The 18,540-nt window shown below is 50.6% G+C and overlaps 2 protein-coding genes across 6 annotated transcripts in view; both read left to right on the top strand.

Annotated features, from left to right (window-relative positions):
- Positions 1–12,608, top strand: part of PTGIS (prostaglandin I2 synthase) — a 54,136-nt gene extending 41,528 nt beyond the window's left edge. Inside the window, exons 10-12 of one of the 3 annotated variants that reach the window (XR_014832541.1) lie at positions 2,132–2,212; positions 6,991–7,072; positions 11,930–12,608. Coding sequence is in view for 2 of the 3 variants with exons in the window: in XM_005654247.4 (XP_005654304.2) it covers positions 2,132–2,276 (145 nt within the window). In the remaining variant the exon portion in view is untranslated. Of the gene's footprint in view, positions 1–2,131; positions 5,968–6,990; positions 9,508–11,929 lie in introns of those variants that run through there. The other 2 variants (XM_085004232.1, XM_005654247.4) reach the window with 2 other exon arrangements.
- Positions 12,609–14,755: 2,147 nt separating this feature from the next.
- The window catches only part of KCNB1 (potassium voltage-gated channel subfamily B member 1), a 104,957-nt gene continuing 101,172 nt past the window's right edge, over positions 14,756–18,540 (top strand). Inside the window, exons 1-2 of one of the 3 annotated variants that reach the window (XM_021077287.2) lie at positions 14,756–15,095; positions 16,317–17,049. In XM_021077287.2, coding sequence (XP_020932946.1) covers positions 16,483–17,049 — 567 coding nt within the window. In that variant the 5' untranslated portion in view covers positions 14,756–15,095; positions 16,317–16,482. 3 annotated transcript variants of the gene reach the window in all.

Below are 18,540 nucleotides of genomic sequence, written 5' to 3'. Positions count from 1 at the left end.
TCAGTGAGCCGAGGTCACTGGTGGATAGAGTTTGGGGAGGTGTGTTTTGTGAATTCCTGCTCAGCTTTGATCAGCTGGATGCGGCTTTTCATTCTCCTGGTGTTTCTTTCTCTTCCTTCCTTTCCTTCTTTCTCTTTCTTTCTTTTTCCTTTTTAGGGCTGCACCTGCGGCATATGGAAGTTCCCAGGCTAGGGGTTGGATCAGAGCTGTAGCTGCCGGCCTACACCACAGCCACAGCAACACAGGATCCTTAATCCACTGTGCAAGGCCAGGGATGAAACTCACATCCTCATGGATGCTAGTTGGGTTCCTAACCCCCTGAGCCACAACAGGAGCTCCACTCTCCTAGTGTTTCTTGCAGATGAAATGTGACACATAAGCAAACGTGACATTTGTGTCACGCTTCATTTGTGCCCTAAGATATCAGTCTCATTGGCATGAATTCACATGCTCAGAACAAGTGTTACTGCAGAACAGACTGTAGTTCCTACTGCACAAAGTTTTTGAACAGATAAAAGGAGATAATGCATATGGAATGCTTAGCACAGTGTCTAGCACATAGTGTTCAATAAATTAGCCACCTTGTTATTTTTAATCTCATTCAATGGTCACGATAACATATGAGGTGGTGTCAGTCTACCACTGACTCTAGAGGCCAAGTTATTCCTCAGTGCCCTGTACCTGGTAAGTGGAGGTGCCAGGATCCAAATCCAGGTGTGGGTACAGAAACCACCCCTAACTCTGTGTAAACTCACTGTCTGCCACCCTTCAGAGCTGGAAGGGACACATCCCACCTCTTTGACCCTCTTTGAACAGGTGGGGAAACTGCGGCCCAGCGTGGTGAAGACACCTGTGAAGGGTTACCTTAAGAGGCAGAGCCCAGGTCTGTGCCCAGCTCTCCTGCCCAGAGTGCTGACATTACTCTATGCTCATCTTCCTTCTTTTTTACTCATTCAGAAAAGCCAAAGAATCTCTGGGAGTTCCCGTTGTGGCTCAGCAGATTAAGAACCCAACTAGTATCCACGAGGATGCAGGTTTTTTTGATCCCTGGCTTTGCTCAATGGGTTAAAAGATTTGGCGTTGCCACAAGCTGCATTATGTCTCAGATGTAGCTTGGATCTGGCTCTGCTGAAGCGTAGGCCAGCAGCTGCAGCCCCGGTTTGACCCCCTAGCCTGGGAACTTCCATATGCCATGGGTGCAGCCCTAAAAAAAGGCAAAAAAGGAACAGAATCCCTGTCATGCACTCTGTCCCCACTGGGAACCTGGGTTGTGTGTGTTGGTGGCAGTGGGGGTGGGGGGGAGCTCAGAGTAGTAGAAGACCCCGCCTGACCTTAACTAACACAGGTGATGGTAAGATAAGGCAGGTGGCAGTTCACAGCAGGTGCAGCTGCCACCCCACTTCGGGGCCCAGCGTTCACATATCACGTGGTTTGTGTACATGTTGTTAGGCTTGCTTTCCAGAAGAGGGCAGTAGAGAGTACCTGCCTATTCCTGCGAAGTTGGTGTATTCTAACGAGCTTCCCACAGACCCCCGCTGGCTGTCTTGAGGGAGGGGGTGCCTTTTTCTCGTCTCACGAAGGCAGCTGTGGTTTAGCAACAGCCCTTGACCAGAGGAGATATAAGGGTCCCAGGAGTTTGTTGGGGGCACGGGATGAGTAAAGTGGGAAGAATCAGAAAGGGGCACTGTCGTATTACTCAGAAGCTAGGCTGTGCGGCTGTGTCACAGGACCCCAAGTCTCCGTGGCTTGTACAACAAAGGTTTAGTTCCCGCTCACATGTTGGCTTTGGGTCTGGGGGGCTCCTCCCCTCCGTGCCGGGACTCAAGAGGCCAGGTTCTTCCCATCTTTCGGCTCCATCATCTCAATGTGAAGCCCACACAGCTGCCAGGCAGCAGAGAAGGCTGGAGAGTCAGGCTCCGTGACTTTTGCCCACAGCCGAGCGGCCAGGACCTGGGAACGCGGGGGCTCGGGTGAGCGGGAAAGGCCGGTGCTCTGCTCTCTCACCGTCCTTTGCTCACTTTTCCCAACGCGAGAGCCGGGGTCAGACCCAGGAGGAAGCAATCGCTCCGCCGCCTGACTCCAGATGAGCCCCGCTCTCCCCCTTCACGGCGTCAACGCCCTCTCTCCGCAGGTTCGTGTTCCTTGTGCTGGCGCACTTTGACCTGGAGCTGAGCAGCCCGGATGTGGAGATGCCCGAGTTTGACCTCAGCAGGTACGGCTTCGGGCTGATGCAGCCGGAACGCGACGTGTCCATCCGTTACCGCCTCCGGGCGTGAGCTCCGGGGCAGATGGGGCTCCACGCACCCAGCCTGCCCCCAGTCGCCCAACTTTCTGTGCCTGCGTTTGGCCTGGGGGCAGAGCTTTGAACACCAGCAGTGCCATCACCACCCCCTCCCTGCTTTTTTTCTGGAAGGCTCTGTCTGGGGAAGAGAAAAGAAGGGAAGCTGAGAGAAGGGGAGTGAAGAAAAGACACCAGAAGTGCTGTGGCTTATCTGCTGCAGAGGTTTAGTTCCAAAATGAGGCTCTTTCTGCTGCAGCTCCTCTTGCTCCTCTCATCTGTTTGCCCTCCACCAAAGTGAGGGCAGACAGGGCAAACGGGGAGACCCCACTGCTCTGCCCCAAGCTCCGAGGGGCCACCGTCCAAGCCCCAGACAATGGTGCAGTCTAGGCCTTCACCAGTCAAGTCAGATGCTGGCCATCAAACAGCCACCCAGGGCCCATCAGTGTGTCTGTTGAAATAGCATTGACTTTGAAATATCATTGAACAACCTAAAGCTAAAGGGTCCCTTAGAACATCTGCTCTCCTAGGTGCTCCGTTTGCCAGGCACGTTCCCCATCTCTCTGTTCACACTGATCTTTGAGAAAATGCAGGAGGGTGTCCTGAGGTTGGTGCATCCGTGGTGCAAGGCGGGAGCACCCTGCAAACACTGGGCTCTGAGGAGCAGACTTCTCTGCTAGAGTTTGGGCTCAGGATGAGCCGGGTTTTAACAAGACAGAGCCCTGACGGGATGGTCCCAGTGAAAGGAGACAGCCAGGACTCCAAGCCAAAAAAATAAATAAATAAAAAGGCGGGGTGGGGGTGGGGGTGCTGGTTTCCTGCATTCTAGTTCAGAAGCTCCAGCTGTAGGCACCGTCCAGACTGCAGACCTATTTTGTGTGGCCTACACTTATTACCAAACTACATTAGTGTTACCATGTCGTCTTTGGGAGAGTTGATTCAGAAAGTTCAGCCTCTCTTGAAAACTTGAAAGATCTGTCCACACTGGGCCCATATTTCCAAGGGCAACCACGGGCCAGAGCTGAGTAGCAGCTGCCTCCCTTTTCCGAGGCATGCGTGCTCTGATTCACTAGGATTTCTGCTTGGTCTGCTTTTCCATTCACGGTACCTCTGGCCCCCCAAAGGCATCCAAGTTTGAGAGCCTCTTCCTACTCTTAGAGGTGATGTCGTAGAAGGGGGCGAGAACCTGCTAAGTGGCCCTCAAATCAATGGTTCATCCTGCCCTGGGTGCACTACCCTTTGATCAAACAGATCGATGATGAAAACTTGCCTTTGCATCAGCTTTAGGAAAAAAAAAAATCAAAGAGAAAAACTACCTGAAAGCCTTTATTATGATGAGAAGTATGAAGTCCTATTTATTAAGGGCCCTCTAAATGCCTATGACAGGAACAGTAGACACAGTATTTCTATTTTTCACAGAATCTCTGTGAAGAGAGGATGGTCATGCCCTCTTTATAGATGGAGAAATGGGCTCAGAGAGGTGAAGTGACTTGCCTAGGATCACACAGCTTGTAAGCTGGTAGAATTCAGCAAACAGAATTACTGTCCCAGTGGCAAATGCTGGGTGGGCAGCTCTGTGTTCCTTGGGCTCAAGGGGGTGGTGGAGGGCAGTTCTGTTTGGCATCAGGGAGCTGACGGAGCCAGAAGCACCCAGGGGTGGATGCATCTCATGAGTTGTAGGCGTGCGCGCGCGCACACACACACACACACACACACACACACACACACACACACACACACCCCTTGGTCCCTGTAGTTTTGGCTGGAGGGAAAAGAGAAGACCTGAGATCTGACTGTTCCAGCGGCTGACCTCTTCTTGGAGTGTGGCACCGGGGCTTGGGGGCTTCCCTGGTCCTCAGCCTGCAGGCGGCCCCAGGATTCCCAGACAGACATGGTGATTGGCGGGAGGCGGAATATCCCCAGGGAAACCCATCTTCATGCCTGGGTGACCCCCGCTGCCGCCTGCTTCTTAACTCTGCAGGAAATCAGGGCTGGCAGCCTCCTGTGGGAGGATGGAGCCGGTTTCCATGGCAACCCTCGGCTGCCTCCTCCTGGCTTGGAAAGGAAGGAAGGAGGCCAGCAGAAATAGCTCCAAGGAAGATCTCTCTTGTGCCTGGCTGCTACCCTGCTGTGCTGGGGAAAAGCCCTTCTGACTTCCCCCTTCCAAATCAGGGCTCCTTGTCACTGAGACTAGAGTCTCACCTGTGTTCAAAAAAGGGCCTGTTCGCTTTAAAGGTGGCACCTCCTTGGAGCCACAATCATTAGGAAGAAACGATTCTCCTACCAGGCAACTCCAGCTGGTACCAGAGATATCGAAGTACAGCTTGGGAGACAATGCTTTAAACCCACTCTTGTTTTAATCTTTATTCTTTTTTCTTTCTTCTTTTAAAAAATATAAGCTATGGAGAAAAGAGGGAGAGAAGAGCGAGTTAGCTCCTTGCTAGTGGTTACTTAGGAAGGTACTGGACATCATTGTATTTCTTCATAACTTGCTTTACAATAAAAAATTGCAGGGCATACATCAGAAATGCTCTCAGGTTGACATAATGGAGTGTTTCTTTACCATCAGCATGATTATTATTTTTTGCTATATTTTGTGTTGTTGTTTACCAGATATTTTTCTTTAAACAGACTCATTTTTTAAACTTAAATTTGTTTCAAAAGGGAACTTTTTTTGCTGCTGGTAACTGACAACATGTATCACTTGCTGCCAAAAATAGAAAGTGACTGTGAAAAATAAATCTGCTGGGGAGGGGTCCTCCGTGCTAGTGTCACTAAGGCTCAGGACCTGAGATCTGTCTCTGTTACAAAATGAAACAAACAAGTGTTTGAAAGGTGTTAAGACCACACCAGCACCACCCTGAGACTTTGTCCTTGACAGTCAGGGGTGAAAGGAACAGGAAGAGGAGTAGGCTGCCCACCAAAGGGTGTGCCTCACACGTGATTCGAAGGCCACGCAGAGTCATCTCCTGCCACCCGTGGGTCCTGCCCACAGTGAGCTGATGGTGTCCCACTGACCCATTCTTCAGATGGAGAAACAGCCTCTGAGAGTTGAATTGTCTTGCTCAGTGTCATTGATCTGGATGTTTGTTGTTGTTTTAAAGACACTGTTTCTTGAGTAGCAGCGACTGTTCCACCTTGCTGTTTTAATAAAGAGCTCTATTTTCATATACTATCGTCGAGTGGAAATGTGCTGAAATACATTAAACCATCCTCGTTTGTGGAACCGCCTCTGAGTGTGATTCAGATTGAGAGAGTCGGCCGTGTCCAGAATGGCAAGGTTAGCACCCGGGAAGGGAGCTCCGAGCACCTACGCGTTGCGAGGCTCTGGGGACAGGATCAAGTCACACCGCCAGCCACCCTCCAAGTCATGTATTATTATCTCCGTTTTCACAAAGGAAGAAACTGACGGCCAGAGAGTAAGGTGGCTGGCCCAGGACTCAGGCTCGCCTCTCTGCCTCCCAAGGCCGTGTTCAGGATCTTTCTATCAATGGTCTTCCTGACGGCCGAGGAGGGGCCAGGTGCCCATAGAGAACCTTTGGAGGAAGAGGCTCACAACCCAAAGTAAGGCAAGCAGAGAAAGTCTCTTAAAAATCCACTGGATGTTGTCTGTCCTTCATGCAAATATATGCATTTGTTTTAATACAAAAAAGGAGGGGAGAAATAAATTAGCTTTGGGAAAATTGAAACGAGAAAATTGTTTTTTTTTCTTACAAATCTTTTGTTTGTTTTTTTCTTTTTGGCTGCACCTGTGGCATGTGGAAGTTCCTGGGCCAGGGATTGAACCCTGTGCCGCAGCAGCAGCCCAAGCTGCAGCAGTGACAATGCTGGGTCCTTAACCCGCTAAGCCACAAGGGAACTCCAGATCTTTGAGTGAAAATAATGTCGTGAGGCGAATATCCTGCATATCAGTTTTCTCATCTGTGGGGGCCATGGAAGCACATTTGATGAGATTGGGTTTGCCTATGAGCGACATGTCTCAGAGTAACACAGCAAAAATTTTACACATTAAAATGTTTACATTCAGGGAGTTCTCATTGTGGCTCAGCAAGTTAAGAACCCAACATAGTGCCCGTGAGGATGCTGGTTTGAGCCCTGGCCTCACTCAGTGGGTTAAGGATCCGGAGTTGCTGAGAGCTGCGGCACAGGTCACAGATTCAGCTGGGATCCAGCATTGCTGGGGCTGTGGTGTGGGCCGGCAGTTGCCATTCTGATTCGACCCCTAGCCTGGGAACTTGCGTGTGCCTCAGGTGCGGCCCTAAAAGAAAAAAAAAAAAAGTTGACATTCAACACAGCAGATATTTATTTATGTCTCATGCAGACACATGAGACCAGAGGTGGTGTAGCATCTTCACAGTCACCTGGCCTCTTCCAGCATCTGTAACGAGTGCTTTCCATCTCAGGGTCCATTATGGCGGCTTGAGCTCCAGCCATTCTGTCCACATTCCAGCCAGGAGGAGGGAGGGAGAAGTACAGAGAAAAATCTCTTGCTTCTATCCCATTGATCATAAATTAATCCCATGATACTCCTTATTGCATAAGAGCCTGGAAAATGTCTTTCCAAGGAGACCAATATATGCCCCCAGAAGGACGCTAGACCGCAGCTTGAGAAGTGCTATGTTATCCTCTCCTGTTGGCCAGTCATGGTCTGAGCCACACGCAGGGTCAGAGGAGCAACACAGCCTCCCTGAGCTGTTGACTTTGTATCGCAGGTCTGAAGCTCCAGGACTTTGACCTTTCAGACCCCTGTACCACAGATGTCAACAGGAGGACCCCAGGGTTTTATTTTGCCAGGTAAGGACATTAAGACACGTATTTGTCATTTGCTCCCACTGTCCATCCGTGAAAGGATATTTGAATACCCCAACACGGAAAGATAGGTTCCATATCAGAGTTAACACAACCACTCAAGGGTATTAAAGAGCTCCGAAGTGGGAACTATCCAAACGTCGATCAGCTGATGCGTGGATAAACACACTGTGGCATATGCATACAATGGAATACTCTGTGTCAACAAAAAGGAATGAAGTGCTGGTACATGGCATGATACAGGTGAATCTTGAAAACATATGCTAAGCGAAAGCAGCCAGTCGCAAAAAGCTACGTGTCGTACAATTCCATTTATGGGAAATGTCCAGCATCAGTACCTCAATAATGACAGAAAGTAGGTTAGTGGTTTCCAGGGGTTAAGGGGTGGGAAGTATGGGGCGAAACAGTGACTACTAAAAGCTGTGAGAGATAGTGCTTGTCAGGTATTGTGCCCAGCTTGGAGGCTCTGAGAATAGCAGAAACTGGACCTCAGAGCGTCTAAAAATAGCCTTTTACATCCTGAAGGTAAAAATCAGATCGGCAGCTCCCTTGCTTAAAACGCATCAGTGCTCTTGCTATAAAACCCAAACACCTCCACACAACCCTCACCTACATGGTTTTTCTCTCTTCCTCCTTCTCAGCCCATTCTTACCCTCATACACTTGGCTCTGGCCACACCTGCCATCATTCATCTTCAACCCTCCCACCTGCCCCAGGGCCTTTGCACCTGCTCTCCCTTCTACCTGTATGGCTTGGTGATCAATCTGATTTAAGACTCATCTGTATCATCACTCTCCCAGGGAGTTCTTGAGCTGAAGTCACTTCCTCTCTTCCCCATTATTCTTACTCTCTTGAAGAATAATGACAATCACTTATTTTCTTCGCAGTGAGTGTCAGTATTAGATTATTTTTAAATGTCTCTGTGCCTTCCACTTAAACATGAGCTCCAGGAGGGCAGGTTGGCTTCACCACTGCTGCATACCCAGAATGCAACCTAAGCTTAGTACCTAGTAGGTGCTCCGGAAATAAATTGCTAATAAATGACCTTTTTCTCATCTTGGGAGAGTTTGTCCTTTATCCTGGACAGTGAGGAGTCATAAAGGATCATAAGCAGGGGAGTGACATGGTCAGACTTGTGTCTTTAAAGATCAGCCCTGAGAATTCCTGTTGTGGCTCAGTGGAAACGAATCTGACTAGCAACCACAAGCACACTGGTTTGTTCCCTGGCCTCATTCAGTGGGTTAAGGATCCGGTGTAGGATGCAGACATGGCTTGGATATGGAGTTTCTGTGTTGGCCAGTAGCTACAGCTCCAATTCAACCCCTAGCCTGGGAACCTCCACATGCCTCGGGTGCGGCCCTTTAAAAAAAAAAAAAAAAAGTCAACCCTGGTTGCAGGAGGGAGCTTAGATTCAAGGGAGTATAAAACTGGGGAAGGGAGACGAGAGAGGAGGCAGATGAGATGAGGACAGAGTAGACAAGGGCGATGGAGAGAAGGTAGGAGAAACATCAGTCCCCAAAGGGCAGGTGGGCTGGATTTTAATGAAATATTATCGTAGGAGAATCGGTTAATTAGCTTTTGGTCTCTGTGGCTTTGATTTCCTCCTTCTGCTGACTTGCTCCTTTGCTATTGCATCTTGGAGTTCCCAGGCTCCTCTGTGGGGAAGAGATATTAGTTTACCTCTAATTGCTCTGCTGGAAGCCCAAGCCTCAGTCCATCCTCACCGTGTATTTCATCATTGTTTGGCCACAGCCCCTGAGAGTCAATGGCTTTGGCAAAGTCCAGGCCATGAGGTGGCTCAATGGACTGTGTGCAGGTTTACCTATATTCTTCTGTGGGGACACTCTGGTGGAATCCACATTTCCTCCCAAGGAGGGAGCTCAAGAGACCATGCCCGGCTTGGCACAGAGTATTATGTGTGGTAAACACTCCAAAATATTAGGAGGTAGATAGGCATGGATGGCTAAGCAAGTGTGTAGATTCTTAGGTGGCTGGGTAGCTGGGTGAGTGATGGGTAGATGCAGGACTATTTCAGCTGGATGAGTGATTGGGAGGGGGAAGAATGAGTAGGTAGATGAGTGGATGGGTGGATGAGTGAATAGGTGGGTAAAATGATTGAGTATGTGGATGGATAGACGGATAGATGGATGGATGGATGGATGGATGAGCAGATTGGTGGGTGGAAAGACAGATGGTATATGGATGAGGAGATGTGTGGATAAATGGTAAGGGGGTAAATGGGTGGAAAGATGGACAGTGGGTAGAAACGTGTGAGTGAATGGGAAGATGGATGAGTGAGTGCACGGATTGATGAGAAAGTGAGTAGATAAGTGCATGGGTATATAGCTGGGTAGTTTGGTGGCTGAGTATATGGATGGATGGATGGGTAGCTGGGTTGATGGGTAGGTAGGTAAGCAAAAGATGAAAAGAAGAATGGATAAAGTTTTGGGCTGCTCACAAAACCAAGCTAACCCACCCTCCAGGAACCCCAGAACTTGATAAAGGTGATCAGACTAGGAGTTCCTATCATGGTGCAGTGGAAATGAATCTGATTAGGATCCTTGAGGACGCAGGTTTGATCCCTGGCCCCTCTCAGTGGGTTAAGGATCCAGCATTGCCTGAGCTGTGGTGTAGGTCGCAGATGCAGCTTGGATCTGGCATTGCTGTGGTTGTGGTGTAGGCCAGCAGCTACAACTCTGATTTGACCTTTAGCCTGAGAACCTCCATATGCCACCAGTGTGGTCCTAAAAAGAAAAAGAAAAAAAAAAAAAAAAAAGGTGATCAGACTATCATAGAACAGGCACTAGGATCAGCTGTCTGTCTGGTCACTTAAGGATCACCCAACAGCTAATAAGTCTTCTTTATGTTAGAATATTCAGCCCAAGGGTGAGAAAGCTAGAAAGAATCTTAAATGATGTCAGATACATGCAAAGTATTTAGTGCAATGCATGGTATGTAGTAACTGCTTAATCAATGTTAGCTGCTATTATTGTGGCTGTTAGTATTGTTGCTAATGTTATATTAATGTGTACTTGCCGATGTTGTGTATGGGCCTAAGCATTTCACTTGCCCTATTTCATTAGTACCCACAGCAAGCCTGGGAGGTAGATTCTATTGTTAACCCCATATTACTCATGACTGTGATTATTATTCTTGGGTTTTCTTCTTATTACTGGGACAGAAGAGAAACAGGCAAGATGATTAAGTCCAAGCTGCTGGAAAAACAAACAAAAAAACTCAGGGCAGCTAAAACTTTATCTGGGCAAGGCCACAGCATAGAGCAGTTGTCCTGACTGACAGCCACTCAGAGATGTCAGTTACTTCCCTTGAACCTTTGGGTACCCCCATAACCACCCCCACAGAACAATTATTTCATCTTGAGCGTCCATGGGCAGAGGGAAGGGGGGATTAATTAGTCTTACTCAGTGCCCAGAAGTGCCGGGAAACCTGAGTAGGACACTCAGTGGGATTATAAATAAGTGATGGCTTGTATGATGGAGTCCAAGAAAAAAAAATGTCTGACTTCAAATGGACACGTCTCTTGCCAGCACAGCTTAGAAGGGGATTCACTGTTATTTACCTGGATGAATTAGGCTGACTTGGCCTCATTCAGCCTCGGGGAAAACTCTCAACACCTCTCAGTGGGAAGTCTGCTGAGAGGGCCTGAGCAGGAGATGGTTTGTGACCTGGGGCTGGTACTCAGCCACCCACTCGCTTTGGGATGCTGTTCCTCCTGATGAGCATTTTGGTTTTCCCATCTGTTAAAATGAGATGGTTATACTTGAACTCTTAGTGCAAGTGTCCTTCTCCATAGAACATTCTAGATTTTATTACTCCTTTTGCATTGTTTCTTGTGAGTACATTATGAGGAGATGGTAATCTTCCAGTTAGTGGAGAGAGAATTGTATCATTTGGGCTCCTTGGGATAGAAATGGCAAAATCACAACTCAATCTGGCTTAGGTAAGAAGGGGTATTTACTGGCTCCCAAAAGGGGAAAATCCAAAATCCAGAGCACTGCCTTCAGGTATGGCTGGATGCAGGAGCACTGATGACATTGTCGGGATTCAGTATCTCAATCTCTGGGCTCTACATTCCCTACCATTGGCTTTATTTCCTGATATTCTCTCTGCTTATGATGGTGGAAAATTCTAAGAAATGAAGACCAGATGCTTTCAAATAATTTATAGTCTTTTCATTCAGAAAATAAAATTTCTAAATTAGGCAGTATGCAGAGCCTGTGGAAACAGGGAGTGGCAAGACAACTTCTTCGGACTTCCTTGGCCTTAGTATGTAAGAAGCATGGACTTAAATTTATTTCAAGGCCAGGCAGCTCACATAAGTGAGAATAATGTCTTGAGTGAGGAACATTAGGGAGAAGTGGAGTGGGTAGGGAGATTGTGTGTGCATGTGGGGGTAGCATAAAAGGAGAAGTATTTTTGACCACCTTGGCCATCTCCCTTATGCCTTGGAATATGATTTTATGGACACTGAGGCCTGGAGTGGTGGCAGCCATTTTGTGACTATGAGGCAACAAACTTGGGACAAAGACCCAATATATTGAAGAATGCAGAGCAAGAAAATTGAAGAACCATGGGTCATTAATAACATAGTTGAGTTGCTGAACCAACTCTCATACCACCCTCTTCCTAAATTTTTATGTGAGATAATGAAATATTCTTATTCTTTAAGCCCCTGTTAGGTAAATATTCTGTTATTTGAGTTGAGCAAGACAGACCACCTCCTACCCTTGGGTAACCCATTCTATGAGATAATGAGAGCTAGTAATGAGCAAGTTTTTTTTTTGTTTGTTTGTTTGTTTTTTCCATGCCCACCGCACACAGAAGTTCCAGGACCAGGGATCGAACCTGTGCCACAGCAGTGACAACACTGAATCTTTAACCACTAGGCCACCAGGGAACTCCCTAAGTGCTTTCTACAAATTCCTCACAATTTCCATCATTGTTTTTTACACAGAGAAAAAAAATCAAGTCTCAGAGAGGTTAAACCACTTGTCCAAGGTCATTCTGACTCTAGAACTCACTCTCTGAGCCACTACTGCCTTCCTGAGTAGTTTTGCACTGTGTAAACAAAGAAGTAGTAGCAACAAGACTGTTGCTATGAAGTTGCAGAGCTGTTTCCACTGGCTGCTTTTCTAAGACTCAGGTTTACAGAGATGTTCTTTACCTGAATCTGGAGCCAGAGCCTGAACTTTGCAGGAATCAGGGCATCTGGGGTGACGAATCTGAATGATGTGAAATGTCTAGCACTAGCCTCAGGTCTGGGGAACTCTTCTCTGTCAGAGCCTTGTGGCTATAAAATTGCTTAGCCATTCCCATCATCCATCATCTCAGTCCAAACTCCACTGACTCTGGACAATTGCAGAAGTTTCATGATAGGTCTTCCTGCTGCCAGTTTTTGTCCCTCAACATTCCCGAATGCACACAAGAGCTGGAAGTATCACTTCTGAAGACATGGGACACACACAAGACTTCTCTACTTAAAACCCAATCATGACTTCCCATTACGATTGGGAAAAACTCAGGAGCTCCCGCTGTGGTGCAGTGGGTTAAGAATTTGACTGCAGGAGCTTGGGTTGCTACAGAGGCAGGGGTTCCGTCCCCGGCGCAGCGCAGTGTGTTAAAGGATCTGGCATCGCAGCCCCTGTGGTTGGATTCAGTGTTTGGCCCAGGGAACTTTCATATGCCGTGGGTGCAGCCGTTAAAAACAAGGAGAAGAAGAAGAAGAAAATCCCAACAAGGCTGTGCCTGTCCTGGTCCCGTCCACCTTTCTAACCGCCCTTCCTAACTTCCTAAGCTCGTTTCTATCCTAGGGCTTTTGCTCTTCTGTTTCCCTTGCCTGCATTTCTGTCCTCAGATCTTCACATGGTTGTTTTCTCCCTGCCCTCAGGGCCTCATCTTAGATGTATCACCTCCTCCAGGAAGCTGTCCCTGCCTGACCACCCTGTCTAAAGTTGTTGACGCCTCTCTCAGTGATGCTCTATCATTTCCTCTTGTCTACTTTTCTTCATGGTATTTATCACAATTCATATTATGTGGCTCGTTTATTTACTTGTTTATTAACTGCATCTCACACTAGAATATAACACCGTGAGTATAAGGACTGTCTGTTTCATTCTCATGGTATCTCCAGTGTTCAGAGTAGTACTTGGCACATAGTAGGCGCTCATTAATTACTGGCTGAGAGCATAGCATTTCCAAATGCCTCTGCCTTCTGTTGAATTAATCTAAGATTTCTAACCTCGGCGCCGCTGACATTCAGGGCTAGAGAAGTCCTTATTGTGGGGCTCTTGCCTGTGCCTTGGAGGATGTTTAGCAGATTCCCTGGCCTCTGCCTCTGTGATGATGGCGCCTCGAACAAGGATCATGTGACAGAGGTGATGAGACGTGAACAGATTAAAATATATAATAATATTGTGTGCAACGCTATGGAAATGAATCCCTTAATTTTAGAAAGAAAGGGAAAGGCCAGAGGGAGAAGGAACTTACTTTGGGACACTGTGGGTTCATCAGTTTCTCTCCTCCAGCACTGGGGCTCACCACTGTGTCCTATTTACTTATCATGCAGTAAATATGTATTTGAAAGAATAAATGAGTTAGGGAGTTCTCATCGTGGCTCAGCAGGTTATGAACCTGACTAGTATCCATGAGGATGTAGGTCCGATCCCTGGCCCTATTCAGTGGGTTAAGTATCCGGCGTTGCTGTGGCTGTAGCTCCAGCTGACCCTTAGCCTGGGAACTTCCATATGCCATGTGTGCAGCTCTAAAAAAAAAAGAAAGGGGGGGGGGAATAAACATGGCACCCAACTATGGCATCCTTAGGGAGGCCTTGCTCACCTTTGCAGGTAAATCCTTTGGATTTTAATTCATTTCTGGAGATTATTTGATTGATCTGTCTCCCACACTGGACCTGCAGGGGAGGATGTATTCTTTACTGAGCCTGGCACAGGTCTGGCTCACAAGAAGCTCTCAATAACCAGCTGTCCAAGGTAACATGAATGAGTCACCAGGGTTTATAAGCTAGTTCACCCCTCACTCTCTCTTCCCATCACCTTGCTTTATTTTTCTTCTTAGCAGTTATCACCAACTGCCGCATTGGACATTTATTAATTGACGTGTTCACTGCCCACCTTCCCCTAGTAGAATCTAGAATTCCATTCTGGAATTTAGAATTTAGACTGGAAGCTCATGAAAGCGAGGGTTATGTAAAAGTGCAATCTTCTCCCTCAAGCCCAGGCTCTATCCCTCTCCTCTGCTTCATTATCCCCACAGTGCTTATCACTGTCTGACATACTCTTTTACTTTCTTGGTTTTGGTCTGTTTCCAACCAGCTCCACAAGGCCTGGACGTTTGTGTTTGGTTCACAGCTGTATTTCAGACGCTAATCTTAGTGCTTTGAACACGGTAGGCGGTCAAGCCACGGTGTTGACCAGATGAAGGAAGGCGGGATTTGGAGGCAGGCAGCGGAGGTAGCCCAGGTAGGAGGGGGCAGACCGCTAGGCGCATCTCCGCGCGGTCCCCCAGTCCGCCCCCAGCCTCAGCAGCCAGCTGAGCCGGGCAGGCAAGAGTTAAGCGACGCTCACGCTTCCGACCCGCAGGTGGCGCCGTCCCGCCTCGTTGCCCGACTCCGGGCGCTCCGAAGTGCAGGACAGAATCGCAGCGAGCGCGGAGCCGAAGCTCAGCCCCGACTTGTTGATCTCGCCCTAGCAGCCGCCACCGCTGCCGCGGGAGCAGCAGGAGGAGGAGGAGGTGGAGCAGAAGGCGCTGCCTGATCCTGGTCCTGCCACCCGCGCCCCGGTGCCCGCCAGTGCCCCCAGCCTCGCAGAGCGCGCTTTGGCCCCGCGGCGCCTGCAGCTCCGGCGCGTCGTCTGCCCGGCCGGTGTAGGCCGGGCCCAGCCCGGCCCCGGGTCCGCCGCTGCCCGCGGGCGGGGGCGCCCGGGCGGCCGCGGCGATGCGTGGACCCTGGCCCCAGGAGGCGGCCACCCTGGGGGTGAGTGTTGGGGCGCGCGGCGGGAACGCAAGGGGACACAGGAGGGGGGCTCGCCTGCCGGGTGTTCGGCCTCTAGGTCTACCCAAGCTCCGCGGTTTCAGGCTGGGGTGGGGAGGAGGGGAGGTGGGTGGGCGAGGGCCAGAGCCCGGGAGGGTGTGCGATCCCCATCTAGGGGTGAGGGGATAGAGCATGAGCTTCACATACCTGGGGGCTCAGAGGAGCCCCCGAAATTACCAGTGCGCGGAGGGAGGAGGGCTCGTTTTGAAAAGGCCAGAAAATTCAGCTCATTTCCCCGCCTCCCACCTCCCCCACCCCTTCCTTTCCAAGCCCCGGGAAAGGCGCAGAACCCGGAGTTATAAAAAGCCATCGCAGGAGAGGAGCAAGGAGGAGGAGGAGGAAGAGGTGGAAGAGGAGGAGGACAAGGAGAAGGGGGCGGGGAAGGAAAGAGGGGAGGGCGGACCAGGTGGATCCCCGGGAATCTGTGCGCCCCTCCTGTCGTGGGGTAGGGAGCGCAGAGGGAGGGGCAGGACCTCGCGGAGAGCTTGCCTTTGCGACTTCAGGGTTCACCTCGTCTCCGGAGCGACCTCGAGGATGCTCCCTAGGCTTGGGGAGAGGGGTCGCTTCAGGACAGCGAGGCTGTCCTCACCACCCCGTCTGTTGTGGCCGACAGGTGAACACCTGAAACCCTCCAGAATTCCCCCAAATCTTTAAAGGTTTAAAAAAAGCAAACCCGCTGCCACTCCCAGCCCTCAAATCCTAATTATCTATCTCAGAGCTGGGGAAGGAAAAGATGAGTTTTTTGGGTTTTGTGTTTTTTTTTTTAAGTTTTATTCGTGCAGGGCCCCTCTTCTCCCCGTTGCGGGGCCAGGTCCGGGACTCGACGGGGAGACCTAGAGAGAAACGAGTTTCAGCACTCGAAGGGGCGGACAGCGCCCCAGGCGGCCGGGTCGGCTGGGGCTGCAGAAGCCCGGGGTGGGGCCTCCTGGGCCCCGGGGTGCCTCTTGGGGGCCCTCTCCCCGCCCCGAAAGGCCGCCCCTCCCTCCACCCATGGGGTGGGGCGGACTTCAGCACTGGAGGGAGGGACAGCGCCCAGCCTTTCTGCCCGCCTGAGCGGCTTAAGCTCCAGGAAGGTCAAGGCCGGCTGGGGCATCGGTGGAGAGGTGGGGAGGGGCCAGGCGCAGCTCCGTGTTTGCTGACCTGCGTCTGCTTTCTGCCTCGCAGCCGTCGGGATGGAGGTGAGAAGACGGCGGTGACACGCACCCGCGCGGCCTCCTGCACCCCCAGCAGCCCACAGCGCTCCCTGCCCCCCTCCCCCGCGGCAGCCGGCCTTGCCGTCCAGTGACAGCGGCCTGGGGGGGCAGGGGGGGCGGGGGCGGCCGGACCAGCGATGCCGGCGGGCATGACGAAGCATGGCTCCCGCTCCACCAGCTCGCTGCCACCCGAGCCCATGGAGATTGTGCGCAGCAAGGCGTGCTCCAGGCGCGTCCGCCTCAACGTTGGGGGGTTGGCGCACGAGGTGCTCTGGCGCACCTTGGACCGCCTGCCCCGCACGCGGCTGGGCAAGCTTCGCGACTGCAACACCCATGACTCGCTGCTCGAGGTGTGCGACGACTACAGCCTGGATGACAATGAGTACTTTTTCGACCGCCATCCAGGCGCCTTCACCTCCATCCTCAACTTTTACCGCACGGGACGGTTGCACATGATGGAGGAGATGTGCGCCCTCAGTTTCAGCCAAGAGCTTGACTACTGGGGCATCGACGAAATCTATCTGGAGTCCTGCTGCCAGGCTCGCTACCACCAGAAGAAGGAGCAAATGAACGAGGAGCTCAAGCGTGAGGCCGAGACCCTACGGGAGCGGGAGGGCGAGGAGTTCGATAACACTTGCTGCGCAGAGAAGAGGAAAAAGCTGTGGGACCTACTGGAGAAGCCCAATTCCTCTGTGGCCGCCAAGGTGAGTCTGAAATCTGGGGGCTGCTAGGCCAGGGGGTTCTGCCTGTGTCTGCAGATTCAGGACCATGGCTGGGGGACGCTGGCTTCCTTCCCAAATATGGAGACCAGGAAAGAGGAAAGGCTATGGCTGAGACCTCCAAGGTGAGGACCAACAACCCCTTCAGGCTGCTCCTCTGTGGCCTTGGCCGCCCCATCCTTTCATTATTCAATTCTTTATGCCCCAACTTTGTTGGAGAAAAGGGTTTACAGAGATTTATGAAAACCCATAGTAAGAGAATGGCCACTGCAAATAGCAGGGCATGGTGCGACAATAAAACCTTGCTAGGATGGAGAGAGTTGAATTTGGTCTATTCTATATAATGCTCCCTTGTGGATGCCCAGACCTGGGTTGGAAAGAAAGTCAGCCTATAATTTTAATACTTATCCCTATATTTATAACCCCACTTTGCCCCCAGGAGGTAATGAATGCAGCTTATAGACATACGGGGGGGGGGGATCTTGAGATACTGTCTGTTTTAACATAAGTGAGAAAAATGCAGCAAAGGGACTCTGAGGGGTGGGTGTGTGCATGCATGAAGCATACAGCTGGCTGTGGACGCATGTGAGCAAAGGGTCAGCCCTGGTTGCTTCTTTATTTGGTGAGTCGATTCCAAGAACTGTTTGATGCAGCTTATAAAGATGCTTTGGCTGTTGGAAGAGGATGTCAATTTTGAAATAGAGAAAAATGAGGCAACATGAAAAAGAAGGAGAAAGAGGCAGGAATGAGATCATCACACTGGTGGGCCAGGGAGTCCTGTGTGCTGTGAGCAAAAGCAGAAACCATAAGGGAAAGGCTGGGGGTGGGGGGGGCAAGGGAGGCAGGCCTGGGCTGGAGGTCTTTTGTTGCTGGAGCACTTTCTCTGGGTCAGGTTGGGGTTCAGGGATGGCTTGGGAGCGACGGGGGCCTATCTTCACGCGGCCCATGCGCTGCGACTTGGGAGTAAATGACAACAGTGTGTGCAGTGCTATAAAAGAGGCCGCGTGGGGCCCAGGGGGGAGCCCAGAAAAGAGGGGATGATGTCAAAATCCACAAAGACCAAGTCAGGAGAGATGTGTTGAACATAACTCATCCTCAGAGCGGGGCCAGAAAAGGAGGGCAGGTAAATGTATTCATGGAAAGGAAAAAGAGGAGGAAGTCTCCACGGCACCCGTGCTGCCTTAGCTCGGGCTGCCTCCGGTCTGGCTGGCCTCCCATTGTGGGGTCTCCCAGGCTCCGTTGGCCCCCCACTCAAGGCCCACCTACAGCACAGGGTCTGGAGGGGGTTTGCGGGAACCTTTCTCCAGATCTGGGTGCCCAAGGAGAGGCCTTTGAGAGTGAATGTAGGGGTGGGGGGCTGGCTGGAGAGTGGAGGGGGGCCCGAAGGTTTTCTCTCTTCCCTGTTGACCCCAAACAGGAGTGGAGATTCCTAGGCCTGGTTACCTCTGCTGAGAGCTGCCTCCAGCCATAATCCTG

This window comes from Sus scrofa, chromosome 17 (assembly GCF_054392235.1).
Source record: "Sus scrofa isolate SSC_HxYL_T2T_F1_AM1 chromosome 17, Sscrofa_HxYL_maternal_Yorkshire_Landrace_v2.0, whole genome shotgun sequence".
NCBI classification, from domain to species: domain Eukaryota; kingdom Metazoa; phylum Chordata; class Mammalia; order Artiodactyla; family Suidae; genus Sus; species Sus scrofa.
This window is presented reverse-complemented; position numbering and strand designations above follow the sequence as displayed.